We start from the raw sequence: 18468 nt of genomic DNA on the forward strand, positions 1-18468 counted from the left end.
AGTTTGCATTTTTTTTGTTGTGAGGACAAGGGAGTGTTGGGTCAAGAAAGCCATGTAAGGTTTCTGTGCAAGGAAACATACCTGGCATCATTCTTGCTTACAGCTTGAGTGGTGGGTATGTCCAGGAGAGCTTGTGTTGGTGTTCAGAAACAATTTGCTAGTTTCACTTTGTGTACTCTAATGTTTTGCAAACATCTAATTGCGTTAGCCTTTTCCCTCAGTGTTGCCACAGGATTTCAGAGTGTTTCACAAGCAACAAAAGTTTCTCCAGTGGCGATTAGACTGGTAAAACAACTTCACAACAGTTGAAACTCATTTGAAGTGTGGCTATTAGATAACAACTGAATGGAAGACAACTGTATCTTAAATCTCTAGAATGACTCACGTTATGGGGAAGCATCCAAGTGCTGCAACCAGATAAGAGCAGCTGCAGATGAAAACTGCATAGCCGCAGTAAACACAGATATACCCAGAGAGGAGAAAAGCATCCTGCTCTCATGGTGCAAATCACATCACTTTGAAACTATGTTGTCAGTGCCCTTCAAACAATGAACATGATCTGACGTCTACAGTATTAATCTGATTTATGCTAACACTGTTGAGTGGTACAAAACACTACTAAGTCCTTCTCAAGTGTCATCATCTGCTTAACACCTCTCTTCAAAGGGATATGAGCATAAAGGAATGTCTGTATTACTGGCATTGAGTTTCTAAAATTCATCTCCAAAAAAGAATGCCATAGATCTGTCACACAGATCACCAGACTCAATTATGACCTGGCCTATTTTCTATCTTCCTTATACCTGCTAAGACAAAAGTTATATTAGAAGGGATCAATTTAAATCTCAGATTAACTGAGAGGACATCCTTCTTCCATGGTTTTAAGTGAGAAAGATAAAATGAGCACTCAGTGATGTGGGGACATCGTCAAATACCCCAAATGCCACCTAATTGTCAAGGTCTAGTGTTTCCTATTAGATGGTTCTAATAAGCTCTTCCAGTTAAGGTGTTAGCTGGGCTTGTCTAACAAAGCGCAGGGTGACTGATGACTTGCAGTCACCTCTGCACACAAAACAAATGACAGAAACACACATAGGTTACAAACAATACAGCTTGGAAAGCAGGAAGAACGTTTCCCACATGATGCTCCATTTGGCTTTAATGTGTGACAGGTCTTCTTGCTTGAAGGATACCCTTGCATTACTGCTAGCAGACAGGCCTCCTGTTTTTTCTGAAGGTATAGTCTGCAGACTCTCTCCATCTCTGTTGCTCTTCCTGCATCCTTCTTGTTCCTCCTCTTGAGTGTTGGACACAAACAAAGAAAATGCTGCTGTATGGAGACCTATAGTCTACTGTGTAGCAGGACTGAGCAGTTCGGTTGAACAAAGGGCATTCCAGCTCAGGGTGGTGGCCCGGAAACCAGTGGCATTCTCATTCAAATCCTAAAAGAATAAATGAAAAAAACTCCAGGAAGTGTAAAATACTAAGAATATATCCAGAAAGTGCAACTGAGGGAAATCTTTTCTATAGCACAGGGTTTCATTAGGCTCAAACTCAGGAGCAAGAAATAGGAATTTAGAGTGAAAACTCATTGGGGATAAAGGTGATGAGGTTAGCAAGACAAGAACACTTGAAATGCAAATACCACTCCCTGAATGACTCGAAATACCTGTTCTGTGGTAGCACAGCAGCACTACTCAACAATGAGAAAACGACAGAAAACAATCCTCTCATCTCAAAGCACAAATGTCATTCAGAAGCTCCTCTTTAGCTACCTCACATATCCGACAGTTTCAGTTCTGTGCGCGTCCTTTTATTCTCTGATGTTGTTTCAAAGCAGTGATCACGCGGAAAAGAAAACCCCACATTTAGCATAGCTAAATATAAGTTTAAAAGTTCAACACTTTATACCTTACAGGAAGACCAAAGTATTTCCTGTTGCCCTACTACTTCCAAACCAGTCTAGGCTAAGATCACAAAGCTTTGCTGAGGGCTTTCGATTCACCTGGGGCGGCGCGGCGTGACGTCACCAAGGGGCGATGAGCTCATCAGCGGCCGGCAGCAACGTCATGAGGGAGCGCCGGTGTGCGGGCCGGCTGGGGAGATGGAGGCGGCGCGCCGCGTCCTGCTGCTCGGCGAGGGCAACTTCTCCTTCGCGGCCTCCCTGTGCGGGGCGGCGGGGACCCGCGTCGTGGCCACTTGCTACGAGAGCGAAGAGGAGGTGCGCGGGCGGGGGCGGGCCGCGGAAAACGTCCGGCGGCTGCGGGAGGGAGGTGGGTCGGCGCCGGCGGGGCTCGGCGGATCGGTGGGAAGGGAGGGTGGTAGTAGGGGTCCTTGAGCGAGGCGACGTGGGAGACCGGGACGGGGGGTGCTCGGCCGTTAGCGGTACCCGCTCTTCCCGCAACGCTCAGGGCAGGGCTGTAGTGCGACACGCTTCCCTTAAACCGGGGACCCGGCGCTGCCGTGCCGCCGCGGGAGATGTCCAGGCGCCTTGGAGCCCTCCACCGCTCCAGGCAGGTCTCCGGAGGACACTTCCCACGAGGAGCTGGAGTTGTCCAAGAGGCTGAGTCGAATGCCCTAAAATCTAATCAGGCTGGAATCGACAGACTGAGAGAGTTGGAGTCGTTCAGCCTGGAGAGGAGAAGGCTCCGGAAAGACCTAATAGCGCCTTCCAGTATCTGAAGGGGACCTACAGGAAAGCTGGAGAGGTGCTTTTCACAAGGGCATGTAGTGATAGGACGAGGGGTAATGGATTCAAACTGGAAGAGGGTAGATTTCGATTAGATATTAGGAAGAAATTTTTCACTATGAGGGTGGTGAGGCACTGGAACAGGTTGCCCAGAGAAGCTGTGGATGCCCCATCCCTGGAAGTGTTCAAGGCCAGGTTGGACGGGGCTTTGAACAACCTGGTCTGGTGGGAGGTGTCCCTGCCCGTGGCAGGGGGGTTGGAACTAGGTGATCCTTCCAACCCTAGGTCCCTTCCAACCTAAACCATTCTATGATTCTGTGAAATAGTTCTGAAAAAAGTAGCCAGTGAGCAGAAGTCTCTGCAAGAGAGCAAAGGGAGCCTGGGCATTCTGGTTTTCCAAATACACGAGTAGGAAGATGCATGGCAGCTGCTGCTCTGATGTGCTTAAAAATGGACTAGATGGGTAGACGTAGTGCTTAGAGATATGCTTTAGTGATGGTTTTTGTCAGTATTAGGTTGACGGTTGGACTAGGTGATCTGAAAGGTCCCTTCCAACCTAGGCAATTCTATGATTCTATGATTTTAAAATTTTCAGTAACGATAAACATCAGACTCTTGGTTTTTCTTTAATTTTGAAGGAGCTGAAGTTTTGTTTTCTGTGGACTGCACCAAGCTGAAGGACTATTTTTTACCAGAAAAAAGAGAATTTGATTGTATTTATTTCAACTTCCCTCACTGTGGGAGAAAAGCTGGAGTGGTGAAGAACAGAGAGCTTCTTGCCTGCTTTTTCCGTAGGTGAGTAAACCAGAAGCAGTTCTATCCTAATCAACTGCTGCGATACATATTTCTGGCTGTGTTACAGCTGTTTTTCTGACACTATAAAATTTCTGTGTGTGCTAGCAGGATTTTTCTTGTTGCCTGGGTTTCCTTCTAGCGCCGCAGAAGTGCTGACAGAGGAGGGAGAGGTCCATGTGGCTCTTTGCAATGGACAGGGTGGGACACCTGCTGATCAACCAAGGAGGGAATGGCACAACAGCTGGCAAATAGTGGCCATGGCAGCAGGAGCTGGATTTATCTTGAGTAATGTTCATCCTTTTAAAGCAGAGACTATCCGTGGATATAAGTGTACAGGCTACAGGTAACCATCATTGATATTGTGCTCTTATAATGCCTAGCACTAGTATGGTCTTTTAATATCTTCTGTGTTGAAGAGAGGAACTCCCTTTAATTTTCCTTAAAATAGCTACAGTTCTTTATCGGCTCTAAGTTGAATAGCCAAGATAAAAATGCAAGCTTCTTGCCAAAGTACCCCCTAAAAAATAAGATTATCTTAGGATTTTAAAGGTCAAAATGGTCCTGCCTAAACACAGCAGGAGGACTGCGGTATGTGTATCTGCTGAGCAGATAATCACAGAATCGCAGCATGTTTGACGTTGGCAGGGACCTCTGGCAATCATCTAGCCCTACCCCACAGCTCAAAGCAAAGCCAGCTAGAGCAAGTTGCTCAGAGCCACATTCAGTCCCCAGAGTTGGAGACTGCGTGACCTTTCTGTGCAGCTTGTTCCAACATTGGACCACCTTCCCAGTACAAATATGGTAGTGCTGTGTTTTTGTCACCTTGTAACAAGACCTGGGATTCAAAGAGAGGTGTGTTAGTGTTAAATAGAGTTATCTCTGTAATGCTTACTTGTGAAACATTAGATATAGGAAACGATCAATGACTTTGCTCTGCTTTTGTGTATTGTTAGGAGTCAAGATAAATCTTTCCATATAGAGGGTGCTTTAAACCACATTTTCACACGAAGCACGCCACTTCCGTATTTCAAACCTATGATCTGCGAGATAGAACTGGAAAGCCGAAAAGTTTCTTTCCAAGTACCGCAGGTACTTGTGGATAAAATTAATAGGTAAGTTTTATAATTAGCTTCTGTTTGGCAATAACACACAATCCTGCTCTCAGTGGGAATGACCAGCATAGGTGTCAGATAAAATGGAATTTTTTCAGTTTCCCTTCTTTTCCCTTTTCGTTCTGTTCCATTTCTTCTTCAAGTCTGCTTCATATTGGCTCGTGGTTATGGCCTACTTGAAAATAAGTCTACAGAACAAAAAGAAACTTTACGGTTGAGACCAAGTTGCTGTATACTGGAACACACAAATAAAAATGAAAACTTTAATCTGTTTTACTGTACCGTGGAAGAAATTCAGGAGGTGACTTGGTGTCTGCTAATACCACAATACTAAGGCTAGCTAGGATAAAAAATGCTAACCTCTTAGACGAACTGCTGCATACTTCAGAGACCCTCCAGGGCTAGCACAACTCGATTCATTTCTGTAGTTTGGTAATGGCTGTGCTGAGTGGGAATGGTGATGCTGACTCTTAAGTCCCATTCCTTTTTTACCAGCGAAAGTGCAGTTAATTCTTGATTGCAAACTGGGAACAAACTGCACCGTCCTGAAAACGTGTTAGCCGTTGCAACACCTTTGATGGAAGACTTGGCTTGTTCAGGTACTTACTAGAAACTGACGTAATATCTGAGATTGTTTTGGGTAAATTGCTGCACTCAATTTGTGATCACAGGAAGGCATTTCAAGGAAATCTGTTTAGTGGTGTCTGTAATTTGTGCTTTTATTTTTCACAGGGGTTTCCTAGAACTAAATTCAAATCATCCAGTACGGACAGTAAAGGAGAAGCTCACTGCAGAGCTCAGCCAAGCCTTTCCGTTACAGAACATTGACTGCTGCCTTTCTCTGCTCCACCAAGGTCACCTCAATGATATTTGTCACTCAAATATCTTTTGGATCATTCTGAATCCAGAGGAAACTCCAAGCGCTGAAGAAATGTCTAATGGAGTGGCAAATGCAGTTTTATTTTCCCATGTTGATTTTTGCAGGGACACAGATAAGAATGGCTGGGTGAATGTACAAGAGGGATGCCACATTTCAAAACAGTATTATCTTAGACCTTCCCTTCTACCTTATGCTCAGGCAATAATACAAAGAGGAACCTTTGTCCCGGGGACACTTCATGTTCTTTCTGGCCCAGTTTTCAGGAAGTGTCTTATCACTCCTTACTCCATGCCTGTTTTTCATGAGGTGGTTTTTGTATGTGCAGTTAACAGGGATACCGAGAACAGCTGTATCCAGATGTTGGCGAATAGCATCAAAACGAGCATACGTTCTCTTCACCAGACTGTTTCCGGCTTTAAACTGAGTATCAGTCTGCAGGAAGCAACAAGCTTTGAAACAACTGAGCTGAACGACTTTGCTGCTTTTGAATCTCATCTTAGTACAATTCAGTACTTCATCTGTATGGAGATAGATACTTCAGGCTCCTGTGAGAAGGGCTCCTGTGTGGGAATTATAAGGACTGAACTGGTAAGCAGTGAGTTAGTGGTTGTCTTTGTTTCACTGAATCTTGACCTCCTAGCCATGTTGATCTCTGGAATATCTGACTGGCGAATGCTCTGGACATCAGACACACGATTCCTCTGTCAATTTCCTAGAGGAGAGTTAAGGCTTTTCAAGAGTTTCTCTCTCTATCCACCTTCCTACGTGCACGATGTCAGCTTTTGGGTTCCTGATGGGGAACAATTTGATGAGGTTGCTTTTCACACCATTGCTAGGCAGGTGTCAGGTGAAATGGTCGTATCCATCCAGTTAATCGACAGTTTCCAGCAGTCAGAGACGGGACGGAAAAGTCTCTGCTACAGGCTGACCTTTCAGTCCTGTGACAAGGCACTGAGCCGCCAGGAGGTGGCAGAGATGCAGCTGCTCTTTCGGAAGGAAATAAACCAACGCTTGCGGGTAACTCTACGGTAGAGCATTATAGGTTGTTCTCAGGTGCTCGAGCAGAGTCTGCGCTTGTTGCCGATGTGGAAAATGTAGCCTACATCTTGTTGGGCCTAACGCCGTGGGTTATTGCAGTGCCTCCTACGAAGGCGGTGGGGACTTTAAGTACCTGTGCACGTTCTAAATGTGGAAATTCCTGTTAATGAAGACCAAGCACCTTCCTGTTCTCCGTGTGTGTCATGAAAACTCACTTTTTAAAGCGGAGCCTTTCTTTGCTAGGGTCCTGTGAGACTGGACTTGATCTTCTTGCTGGTTCCAATGCACTTCTACTCTGGCTTGTGTTTGCCCGGTGCCTTGTATTGGTGGCGATTGCATCAAGTCCGCTGGAGGAGGGAGGGCCGTTCCCCTTCCCAAGGGCTGTCTGAGCGCTGGGAACTCTCTGCGCCGGTGCTCGGAGCCCCCCCGACCCCCGCGGGCCGGAGCCGCCCGGACGGTCCCACAGGGGGCGCGAGGCCGCGGCAGGCGCCGGGCACGTGCCCCCTCACGCGGGCGGCTCGTGGGCCGGGGGCACGCGCGGGGGGCGCCAACGGTCTCGCGCCTGGGGGGGGGGGTGAGGGGGCGCGCGCGGCCGCTGATTGGAAGGGGAGGGGGCGCGCGCCTGTGTGGGGGTCGCGCGGCCGCCTGAGGGGAAGGGGAGCGGGAGGGGTCGCGCGCCTGTGTGAGAGGGCGCGCGGCAGCCTGAGGGGAAGGGGAGAGGGACCCGCCGGGGGACGGGGCGGGCGGGCGGGGGCCGGCGCCGCCTGGGGAGGGTTCGCGGTGGCCTCGGGGCGGGCGAGCGAGCGGGGGTCGACCATCGCCTTCGTGGGGAGGGTCCGCGATCGCCTCGGGGCGGGCGGGCGTCGTCGGGGAAGGGTCCGCGATCGTCTCGGGGCGGGCGAGCGGGGGTCGACCATCGCCTTCGGGGGGTCTGCGAGCGCCGTGGGGAGGGCTGGGGCTCAGGCGCCGTCCCGGGGAGGCGCGGTCGGCTATCGCCACAGCGGGTCCGGAGGGTGAAGACCCCGCCCGGAGCGGCCAGGAGCCCGGAGCAGCGGAGAACACTTCGAACTCTTCACTGGAGGGAGCACCGGAGCAGCAATTCGGTGAGAAAAGCCGATCTCCGAGTTTTTTCCGGGGCAGGGGGTAGGGGCGGGAAGACAGCCGGGGGTCGGGCGGTGCTGAGGGGATCCCCCTCCGGGGGTCGGGCGGTGCTGAGGGGATCCCCCTCCGGGGGTCGGGCGGTGCTGAGGGGAGCTCCCTCCGGGGGTCGGGGGGTGCTGAGGGGATCCCCCTCCGAGGGTCGGGCGGTGCTGAGGGGATCCCCCTCCGGGGGTCGGGGGGTGCTGAGGGGATCCCCCTCCGAGGGTCGGGCGGTGCTGAGGGGATCCCCCTCCGGGGGTCGGGCGGTGCTGAGGGGATCCCCCTCCGGGGGTCGGGCGGTGCTGAGGAGAGCTCCCTCCGAAGGCCGGCGTTCCTCTTGGTCCTGAAGAAGTACGACCAGACAGTTCTGTGAGACTCTTCCACCAGTAAGTAATTCGTTAATTCTACATCTGGAAAATCTTCTCTTTAATTCTAACAATGGAGCCCTGCAGCCTCTTTGGGAAGGAAATTCCTCCCGGGGTAGGGGTAGGGGCTTGGGGGGGGCGGGCCGAGGGCCGGCCGGTGCTGTGGAGAGCTCCCTCCGGGGGCCGGCGTCCCTCTCGGTCCTGACCGCGTCCCCCTGCCTCGGCAACAGCTGGTGGAGCAGACAGAGGAGGCATCCATCGTGTGGCACTGCGAGGCAAAAGCGAGCGAGAAGAAGAGGGAGGAAGCCCGGGAGACTGACGTGGAGGAAAGAGAAGGGCGCTCTGGGCAAAGGGGCCTCCCTGTAATCGGGGCTATGGTCAGTCAAGGGTGTTGCCAGCACTTTTGTGCCCCGGCTGGCTTTGCGCTGGGTGACCTCCCTGTAACCAGGGCTCAGGTCTTTGCTTTTGTTGGCCTTTTGCCATGTTGCCCCGTAGTTAGGCTGCCCGGAGAGAGGGGCAACCCTGTAAGGAGGGTGAGAGCCACCATCTCTGTACCTGGGGGGGGAAGTGGAGCTCCTGAAGAGGTGAAGAGCCAGGACAGCTGGCCCGTAACTCGGGCAGAGGTCAGAGCCTCAGGCTCCATGAGACTTGTTGGGAGTGCTGAGCCAAGGGGGACCGTCCTGTAAGTAGGGCTGTGCCTGTCCCCTGCACCCAACGGCAGGTGCTGGGAGGCACCCCCTGTAATCAGGTGGGTATCTGGCCCTGGCCTTTCAGAGGTATGGGGCCAGGATGTGTGGGGCTGGGCATGCCCTGCCCTAGGCCTCCTTCTCTTTGCTCTTGGCCTCAGGAGCAGCTTGGGAGAAAGAGAACCACCGGGGAACGCGGGAGGAAGGGGCCTTCTCCAGGCATTGGGTTGTGCTTGCAAGCGGGGCCTGGGTCCTGCCTGGGAAGCCCTGGCATTGGGAGGCCATTTTATTGCCTTGAGCTGGGCCATCGACCCGGAAGTGGGGCTGAGGCCTCTGGTTTTTGCCTCCCTCTGGGCCACTGGGTACTATGGCGGTAAGAAAAGTGGGTCTGAGGTGACTGAGCCTGGGGGGGTAATGGGTAGGGGCGGGGGAGGATGGCTGGGGGCCGGGGAGCGCTGTGGGAACCTCCCTCCGGGGGCTGGCTTTCTTCTCTCCTCCGGACGGAGGAGTTGGTGCTTGACTGTGCCCTCCTTCCTTGGAAGCGGCTCCTGGAGAAGAAACACACACGAGGCATGGTGAGGAATTGCGGGGTAGGAGCAGGTGAGAGGAGGAGTGATCGGTTGGAGAGAGGGAAGGAAAATGGTGCTCTGGGCAAAGGGACCTCCCTGTTACCAGGGCTGTAGTCACACGAGACCATTGCCAGCACCTTTGTGCCCTGGCTGGCTTTGTACTGGGCGACCTCCCTGTAACCAGGGCTCAGGTCTTCGGCCTTTGGCCATGTTGCCCTATGGTTTGGCTGCCTGGAGAGAGTGGCAACCCTGTAGGGAGGGCAAGGGCCACTGTCTCCACACCTGAGGGGGAAATGGAGCTCGCTGGACCCCAAGCCCACCCTGTAAGCAGGGGAGGGCCGTTTCCTCGCCCACTTCCCCCTGCCCCGGTGGCTTTGTGCCTGCTGGTGGCCTGGCCTGTGTGACCCCCGGGAGTTGGGGCGTGTTGCGCCATTTGCCCTTTGGCCACCCGTGAAGGCCCTTGGCATGTGAGGCCCCTCAGGCCTCCATGCAGCCCCAGGGGGGCAGGTCTGAGGCTCTCCTCACCTGCTTGGTGGTAGGGATGGCTCCCCAGAGAGCGGCTGCGCAGGGCTCGCCCTCCCTTCTCGGAACTTCTATTTATCCCTGTATGTATCTGTGTGTGTATCTGTGTGTGTGTCTGTGTCTGCGTCTGTGTCCGTGTGAGTGAGAGAGCAAATGAGCTTCTTGTTTAGGCCCCTGTTAAAATTACTGCAGCGTACTTAGCTTAAACTTCCCAGGAGGGAGAGAGGGCTCTGTGCGGCAACGGGGGAGTCCCCTCTGAGGCCGCGAGCGGAGGGAGGGTCTGGGCTTGCCTCTCCTTTCTAAGGACGGAGCGAAGCCGCTTTAGCCGTAGAGTGCGGGCAAGGCGCCCGGCCTGTAGTCAGAGCCTGGGTCTCTCTCTGCCTGCGCGGCTGCCTGTCCTGCTGGCGACCTGCCAGCGTGACGGCCCCGTACTTGGGGCGCGTGTCACGAGCCCGTGGAGCCCTGTGTCCCCAGGAGCAGCCCGGCCTCCCTGTAAGCAGGGCTGGGGCGGCTGCTTTAGCCAGCCAGCAGGAGCGAGCCCTCCCTCGCCCTTTGGAAGGGTGCAGGTTGAGGAAGTGCTGTGCCGGAGGGCACAGGCCCGCCTTTGGGGCTGCTTTTGGCTGGGGTGACCTCCCCGCGGTTGGGGTCGAGGTCGCCCCCTGGGCTCCCGAAGAGGAGGAGGAGGAGGAGGTGGTGGTGGTGGTTGTGGTTGTGCTGCAGCCAGGCTGGCCGGCCCGTCACTCGGGCGCAGGTGGGAGCCTCGGGCTCCGTGGGGCTGGTTGGGAGTGCCGAGCCGAGGGGGACCGCCCTGTAAGTAGGGCCGTGCCCGTCCCCTGCGCTTGGCGGGACCCCCTGTAATCAGGCGGGTGCCCCTGGCCCCAGCCTTTCAGAGGCGTGGGGCCAGGATGTGTGGGGCCCGGCGTGTGCCCTCCCTGTCCTTGGGACTGGGCCGCCGGCCCCCCGGCCTTTGGCCGTGAAGCTCCACTGCCTGGCTGTTGAGTCTCGCTCCTGCTGCTGTGGGGGAAGGCCAAGCTCTCTGGCTCCCTGGGTGTCGACCTGCCTGTAATCAGGGTCTGGGTCTTGGGAGCCTTCTGCTCCGCTGGCAGCCTGTGTGGGGCGACCGCCCCGTTAGCGGGGGAGAGAAGGAGCCTCCGAGAGCCTTTGGGACCAGGGCTGCCCTTTAAGTCAACCCTGGGAGTGCCAAGCCGAGGGGGACCGCCCTGTAAGTAGGGCTGTGCATGTCCCCTGCACTGGGCGGGAGGTGCTGGGAGGGACCACCTGTAAGCAGGCAGTGTCCCTGGCCCCGGCCCTCCAAGGGCCAAAATTTGGAAGTTGTGTCTTTGTAATACAGGATTGGAATGGCTTCTAAAAACTCAGGGAACGGCACTGAGCCAAGTACCTCCCCCAAAGTCATAAAAACCTTTCCAAAAGCACCACAAATGCTCTTGTTTGGCCGCATCCCTGAGGTCCCTTTGCTTAGAGTGCCTTCCTCTTTGCCTTTCTCTTTCTCCAGCCTGCCGCACTTCCTCTTGTTTGCTTTTGCCTCGTCGTTCCACACACACGATTAGATGCCTTGCTTTTCTTTTTTTCTTTCTTCTTTAGGAGCTGTTGCTGGGGGGGGACGGTGCAGTTCTTTCACAGGAGTGCGAGCTCCTCCGCCCGGAGAACGGCGGAAAGCCTTCCCCCGGAGGGACCTCCCCGCGGCGGTCCCTGGTCCCTGCTCTTTGGCCGTCCTTCCCCTCCTCGCCCCCTACCCCCCTGTTCTTAGTCATCTTGGGCACCGTGTGGTGCCCAGCATCCTGGGGGTTTAAAGAGCAGAGGCCCCAGCCCTGCTTCTGGGAGGGTGACACAGTTCAACGCCCTAAAGCCCAGTGCCAGGGCTTCCTGGGCAGGACCCGGGCCCCGCTTGCAGGCTCCGGAGAGGACCCTTTCCCCCCCACCTCTTTTGCCTTCCCCGGGGGTTCTCTTTCTCCCCGGCTGACAGCAGAGGGAAAGGGGACTCGGGCACGGCAGGGCATGACAGGACAGGGCAGGACAGGGCAGCAGGTTTAGGGTGGCAAGCACCATTTGCAGGCCCCAAACACCAGCCACTTTCCAAACTGCTGCTCATTGAAGCGGCAGCTTCTCCCGAGTGATGGGGAACCCACCTCAGAAAGTTCTTCTGCCCAAGCCCCCACAACCTCCCAGGGAAAGCCCTTGCCAGTCACTAGCCACTGCTGCCGATTCACATGCCTTCAGGGCAGAAAGTGCCGAGCACTCTTAATAATGCTCTGCTGGCAGCCTGTGTGGGGCGACCACCCCGTTAGTGGGGTGCAGGTCAGGGTGCCCCTGCATCAGAGAGAAGGAGCCTCTGACGGCTTTTGGGACCAGGGCTGCCCTGTAAGCCAGGGCCCGGCTAGTGCCCTGAAGTTCCAGGCACTTTGAGGTCCAGGCAGTGGCTCGAGCCCCCTGTAAGCAGGGGTGCAGGCTCTTTGGCCGCTGCTTTGCACGTCCAGCTCCATTTGCCCAGGGTGCCCGCCTCCAAGCCCAGCTCCGGCACTGGCTGGAACTCCACAGGCGGCAGCGGAGCACCAGTTTGGTGAGAAAAGGCGATCTGTGAGGTTTTTTCGGGGGGGGGGGGGGGGGGGGGGGGGTAGGGGGTAGGTGTGGGAGGACGGCCGGGGTTGGGCGGTGCGCTGGAGAGCTCCCTCCAGGGGCCGGGCTGGTGTCCGTCTGTCCTCCAGGCAGAGAAGCGGGGGCTTCTTGGTCCTGACCACGTCCTCCTGCCTTTGCAGCAGCTTCTGGTGGAGAAGAAAGAAGAGGCATCCATCGTGCGTGGAAGGAACCGCCAGACAAGAGCGAGGGAGAAGAGGAGTGGCAGCGGACTGAAGAAGGGGCACAAGAAAGGCACTCCTGGGAAGGCATGTCCCTGTCTTCAGTGCTGTGGTCGCCTAAGGCATCCCTGTCCCTTTGGGTATGTTTTCTGTGCCTCTGGAGCAGGTACTTGGCTCATTGCAGTTCCCGAGATTTTTAGAAGTGCTCCAATTCTGCATTAAGATGACACGACTTCCCAAAGTTCTCTGAAAACTATTTTTTGTACCTTGATATTGCTGCACCAGCTGTGGGGGGTGGAAGGGCCCTGCAGACACCCAAAGTGTCCTTTGAGGCTGTGTGTACGCAGAGTAATGAGTTTTCAGGAGCAGGGATTTTGAGGTGGTTTCCCCTGTTCTGAATGCTTTTCTTTCAGTATCTGTACGGAGGAGGAAGCCGCTGGACCTCAGCCTCTGGAAGAAGATGGTCCTCCTCCCTGTCCCGAAACAGCTTCTGTCCCTGCTTTTTTTCCCAGCTATTCAGTGCTGAGAGCACCCAATAAAATGCTCTCTCCAACGATGTGTCCCCCATTTAGCTACTTTCCTGCCCAACTCTACGCGGGCAGGGGGCAGGGAAGGGGGCGCGGGCGGGGACGAGCCACAGCCGCCGCGGGGCTGCAGCGGGGAGAGCGGCCGGCTGGCGAGAAGCGGTGCCGTGGCGGGTGGCCGAGGGACCCTTGCTTTGGTCCCGGCGTCCGGTGCAGCGGTGTCCCCGCTCCGCGCCGGAGCGCTGCTATCGGCCGTCCGCGGTAAGAGGGCGTTTACGGCCGCGCGGAGGCGCGCGCCCGTGCCCACACCCGGCATGGCGGCCGGAGGCTTCGGCTCCGTTCTCGTTTCGTCCGCCGGCGGCAGGGAACGGGCGCACGGCTTCCCGTACTCGGCATGGCCGCCAAGGGGGCCCGGCAGCGGCCGCGGGCTGGAGGTGGCGGGGAGGCGGCCCGGCCGCGGTCGGAGGCGGCGATCGCGGAGGAGGCCCGCGGGGAGTAGGTGTCGGAGCGCGCGGCGGGGAGCCGGGGCCGGGCTGCAGCGGGCGCCGGGCGCGTGACCCCGGCAGCCTCGCGAGGGCGGGTTCTGCAGCCGTCGCTCGGGAGGGATCGTGGCCGTCCTTCAGGGCCCGGCAGCCCCATCGCCGGCCGGGCGGTGTCGGTTGCGAGCGCCCGCCCAGGTATTTCCTCGCTGCCGGGTCTTTCCGTCTCCAACGTACCCACAGCTCCGCGTGGCCTTGGTGGGTGCCCGGCCGGGTTGACGTGTGCGGTGGAAATGGGTCTGCCCGGTCTCCCTGCGGCGGAGCTCCTCCTGGGCCTGTGGCAGCTAGTGAGGGGGCTTGCTCTCTTGTCGGGGAGATGGGGCGCAGGTCCTGGAGGGCTGTCTGGCAGCGCTGGGTTAAGCACTCAGGGCCGTTACTCCGGTGTGGTGAGAGGGGACGATGGTGCTTCCTTGGGAGGAGACTGGCATCCCCCAAAAAAATCAATGAATGAAGGACTCCTCTGTACTTCACACAGTGCTCAAATGGCAGAGATGCAAATATGCTTGTCAGTTCTTTGCCTAGTGTCACCTTGCTAGTCTTGATCTTGTTACTGAGTCTTCATGGTGCGTATTTGTATTTTTTCTTTGGACTAGATCATCTGGGAGCAAAGCAGGCCAAGTTTGGGCCCCTGAAGGATCAACAGCTTTCAAGTGTCTCATCTCAGCCAGGTTCTGTGCAGCTCTCTTAAGCAACATCTCTGATTGCGATGAGACGTTTAACTATTGGGAACCGGTAAGCGGCTTTCTCTCCTTGGAGGTCTTTGTGAGTTTGTAGTTGGCCTGTGCAATGCAGATTTATCTAGAACCTTGTGCTAATCTCTGTGTTTCGAAGAGAAATTTTCCTACTCGAGAATTTAGAGATGGGAAATGCAAAACTGTCAACTCTGTGTGATGCATATTTACTTATTTATTAAATCTCCATTTTAGACACACTACCTCATTTATGGAAAGGGGTTTCAGACGTGGGAGTACTCTCCAGCCTATGCCATCCGCTCCTATGCTTACCTGTGGCTTCATGCCTTACCGGCCTTGTTCCATGCTAGAGTTCTACAAACTAATAAGGTAAATCAGATGTGTGAAAGCTTCTTTTGTGATGAATAAACATGTCTTTAGTCTGTGTTCAACAGCTGCTTTGTCTGTTGTCAGAGGTAAAAGAATTAGTGTTTACAAAAAATACTAATTTGTTTACAAACAGTAACCTCCCTGTAAGGATTTGCAAGGGTTTGTGAGCTGACTCAGGATCCAAGGAAAAGTGACTAGGAAGTTGCAGGGAAATGCTGTTTCCAGTTTGCTTGAGAAGCTATCCCAGAGGGGCTGGTGGTTCCTTGGCCTTTTGAGAGTGTGCAGGCCTGGGGACAGTCCCCATGCAGCCATAGGCTCTCATTCACCCCTGTTTCACCCTGATGCTTTAGAAGCCCATATTGTTTTCCATGCCAGCTATCAATGACTGTTCTGATTATTTTTTTTCAATACACTAAAAAATAAATTAGTATTTTGCAAGGGATTTTGCAAACTTGTTCTCGTGGGGAACTTCAACTTCCCAGATATCTCCTGGGAATACAACACGGCAGAGAGGGAACAATCCAGGAGATTCCTAGAGTGTGTGGAGGATAACTTCCTCACGCAGCTGGTAAGTGGGCCGACCAGGAGAAGTGCCCTCCTGGACCTGCTCCTTGTGAACAGGGAAGAACTTGTGGGGGAAGTAAAGGTTGGAGGCTGTCTAGGGCACAGTGATCATGAGATGATTGAGTTCTCGATCCTTGGAGAAACAAGGAGAGGGGTTACTAAAACTGCCACCTTAGACTTCCGGAGGGCAAACTTTGACCTATTCAGAAGACTGCTAGACAAAGTCCCTTGGGAGGCTGTCCTGAAGGATATAGGAGTCCAGGAAGGATGGACATACTTCAAGAAAGAAGTCTTAAAGGCACAGGAGCAGGCTGTCCCTGTGTGCCGAAAAACAAGTAGGCGAGGAAGAAGACCAGCCTGGCTAAATAGGGATCTTTTGCTGGATCTCAGAAACAAAAGGAGAGTCTACAACCTTTGGAAGAGGGGGCAGGCCTCTCATGAAAACTATAAAGAGGTAGTGACGCTATGCAGGGAGAAAATTAGGAGAGCCAAAGCACAGCTAGAGCTCAACCTAGCTACAGCTGTTAAGGATAATAAAAAATGTTTCTATAAGTTCATTAACAACAAAAGGAGGATTAGGAAAAATCTCCCTCCTTTATCGGATGCAGAGGGAAACATAATCGCCAAGGACGAGGAAAAGGCTGAGATGCTCAACGCCTACTTTGCCTCAGTCTTTAGCAGTGGAACTAGCTGTTCCCTGGACACCCAGCCTCATGAGCTAGGAGACAGGGAGGGGAAGCAGAACGAGGGCATCACAATTAAAGAGGAAGAGATCAGTGACCTGGTACGCCGTTTGGATGCACACAAGTCTATGGGACCAGATGGGCTACACCCAAGAGTGCTGAAAGAGTTGGCAGACGTGCTCACCAAACCGCTTTCCATTATTTATATGAAGTCATGGCTAACTGGGGAGGTCCCAATGGACTGGAGGGTGGCAAATGTAACACCCATCTACAAGAAAGGCAAAAAGGAGGATCCAGGAAACTATAGACCTGTCAGCCTGACCTCGATACCAGGGAAGGTCATGGAGCAGATCATCTTGAGTACCATCACAAACCATATAATGGGCAACCAGGGGATCAGGCCTTGTCAGCATGGGTTTATGAAAGGCAGGTCCTGCCAGACGAACCTGATCTCCTTCTATGACAAGACGACCCGATTATTGGATGAAGGAAAGGCTGTGGATATTATCTACCTGGACTTTCAAAAAGCATTTGACACTGTTCCCCGTAGAATTCTAGTGGAAAAAATAGCTGCACATGGCCTGGGCGAGCATACTATCTGCTGGATCAAGCACTGGCTTGTCTGGACAGTCCCAAAGAGTGGTGCTCAATGGAGTTAAATCCAGCTGGCGACTGGTCACAAGTGGTGCTCCCCAGGGCTCAGTGTTGGGACCATTTCTGTTTAACATCTTCATTGATGATCTTGATAATGACATAGAGTGCATCATCTGTAAGTTCGCAGATGACACCAAGTTAAGCGGGAGCGTTGATCTGCACGTGGACAGGGAGGCTCTTCAGAGAGACCTAGATAGGTTGGATCTATGGGCGAACCTTAAATGGTATGAACTTCAACAAGACCAAGTGCCTGGTCCTGCACTTGGGCCACAACAACCCCATGCATCGGTACAGGCTTGGGGAAGTGTGGCTGGAAAGCTGCCTGGCGGAAAAGGACTCAGGGGTTCTGATTGACAAGCGGCTGAGTATGAGCCAGCAGTGTGCCCAGGTGGCCAAGAAAGCCAATGGCATCCTGGCTTGTATTAGAAATAGTGTGACCAGCAAAGTAGGGAGGTGATTGTCCCCCTGTACTCAGCACTGGTGAGGCCACACCTGGAGTATTGTGTTCAGTTTTGGGCACCTCAATACAAGAGAGATATCGAGGTGCTGGAGCGGGTACAGAGGAGGGCAACGAAGCTGGTGAAGGGCCTGGAGCATAAGTCGTATGAAGAATGATTGAGGGAGCTGGGACTGTGTAGTTTGAGGAAGAGGAGACTGAGGGGACACCTCATCACTCTCTATAACTACTTGAAAGGACGTTGTAGAGAGGTTGGTGCTGGTCTCTTCTCACAAGCAAATAGTGATAGAACAAGAGGGAATGGCTTCGAGTTGCAACAGGGTAGGTTTAGACTGGACATTAGGAAGAAATTCTTCACAGTGAGAGTGATCAGACACTGGAACGGGCTGCCCAGGGAGGTGGTTGAGTCACCATGCTTGGATGAGTTTAAGAGTCATTTAGATGTGGTGTTGGGGGATATGGTGTAGGGAAAAACTTTGTAGAATAGGGAAGATGGTTGGACTCGATGATCCCAAGGGTCTTTTCCAACCTGAATGATTCTATGATTCTATGAAACTGAACTCACAGAAATGTAAAAGAAAAAGCACTGAATGTGCACTCCACTTGGGTATCCATTGCCATACTTGGCATTATTTCTGCACAACAGAAAACAGAAGAGGGGTAGTTCTGGTACTTTCAATGCACTGTGTTCACTTTCTGTGTTGTAAAGGATTTCGGTGTTAGCTAGGCCTTGAGCTGCTGTGATCTTCAGCATCCCTTGGTGCGGGATCTGGGTGTACAAGAATAGGCTCATCCACCACTGCCAAACTTGCTTCATCCTGTTCAGAACTGTTGTTCTTGGGAACAACTTGTTAATAATAGGTGCATAAGCTTCATTGTAAACCTTGTTCAGACTCTGAGTATGTCTCCTAGGTTCTTATCTTCTATTTCCTCCGATGCTTCCTGGCCTTCCTGAGCTGCGTTTGTGAACTCTACTTCTACAAGTGAGTATTAGACTCCGTCTACAGTGAATGTTTTGGAGCAATGTGAGTAACATACTCAGTTATTGCCACAGGAAATGCACTCTGAAACTCGTGTAGATGTGTCTGGTAAATTAGGCTACTTCACAGTGAACCTTGAAAGTATATGTTCTCTTGATAACTGTAATGAAATATTGGTCAGAATTCCACTGATAGGACAAAATGGTATTTTCAGATTTGCCACCCACATCTCCACTCCAGCATTTTGTTGACCACACTTGTTTTCTCACTCATACCAGCAAACAGGGTGGGAGTGTTGTAAACTGAGCTCTGCTGGAGGAGAGGCTGCTGCTTGTTTGCTTATCATAGTGAATTTTTGTGGAGTACATTGGTTGTTGCTGTCTGTAATATATCTGCC

The 18468-nt window shown here is 53.4% G+C and overlaps 2 protein-coding genes across 2 annotated transcripts in view; both read left to right on the forward strand.

The window, feature by feature from the left end:
- The first annotated feature begins 2104 nt into the window (after window positions 1-2104).
- Window positions 2105-6814, forward strand: FDXACB1 (ferredoxin-fold anticodon binding domain containing 1). The gene is made up of 5 exons (XM_074162445.1): window positions 2105-2273; window positions 3328-3484; window positions 3624-3827; window positions 4438-4596; window positions 5329-6814. The coding sequence occupies exons 1-5, from the start codon at window positions 2105-2107 to the stop codon at window positions 6506-6508; spliced, it is 1869 nt and encodes a 622-aa protein (XP_074018546.1). The 3' UTR covers window positions 6509-6814.
- Window positions 6815-13527: 6713 nt separating this feature from the next.
- The window catches only part of ALG9 (ALG9 alpha-1,2-mannosyltransferase), a 33577-nt gene continuing 28636 nt past the window's right edge, over window positions 13528-18468 (forward strand). The window contains exons 1-4 of the mRNA XM_074162383.1: window positions 13528-13628; window positions 14266-14404; window positions 14599-14733; window positions 18004-18074. Coding sequence (XP_074018484.1) covers window positions 13528-13628; window positions 14266-14404; window positions 14599-14733; window positions 18004-18074 — 446 coding nt within the window. The remainder of the gene's footprint in view (window positions 13629-14265; window positions 14405-14598; window positions 14734-18003; window positions 18075-18468) is intronic.

The sequence above is a fragment of the Numenius arquata genome, chromosome 22 (genome assembly GCF_964106895.1).
Source record: "Numenius arquata chromosome 22, bNumArq3.hap1.1, whole genome shotgun sequence".
NCBI classification, from domain to species: Eukaryota; Metazoa; Chordata; class Aves; order Charadriiformes; family Scolopacidae; genus Numenius; species Numenius arquata.

What these genes read in the sequence shown, in the direction of transcription:
- FDXACB1 (XM_074162445.1), top strand. Translation starts at nt 2,105, where the DNA reads ATGGAGGCGGCGCGCCGCGTCCTGCTGCTCGGCGAGGGCAACTTCTCC. An exon ending in CTTGCCTGCTTTTTCCGTAG is followed by an intron (nt 3,485 to 3,623) that starts GTGAGTAAACCA and finishes GTTTCCTTCTAG; the next exon opens with CGCCGCAGAAGTGCTGACAG. An exon ending in CTTGTGGATAAAATTAATAG is followed by an intron (nt 4,597 to 5,328) that starts GTAAGTTTTATA and finishes TATTTTTCACAG; the next exon opens with GGGTTTCCTAGAACTAAATT.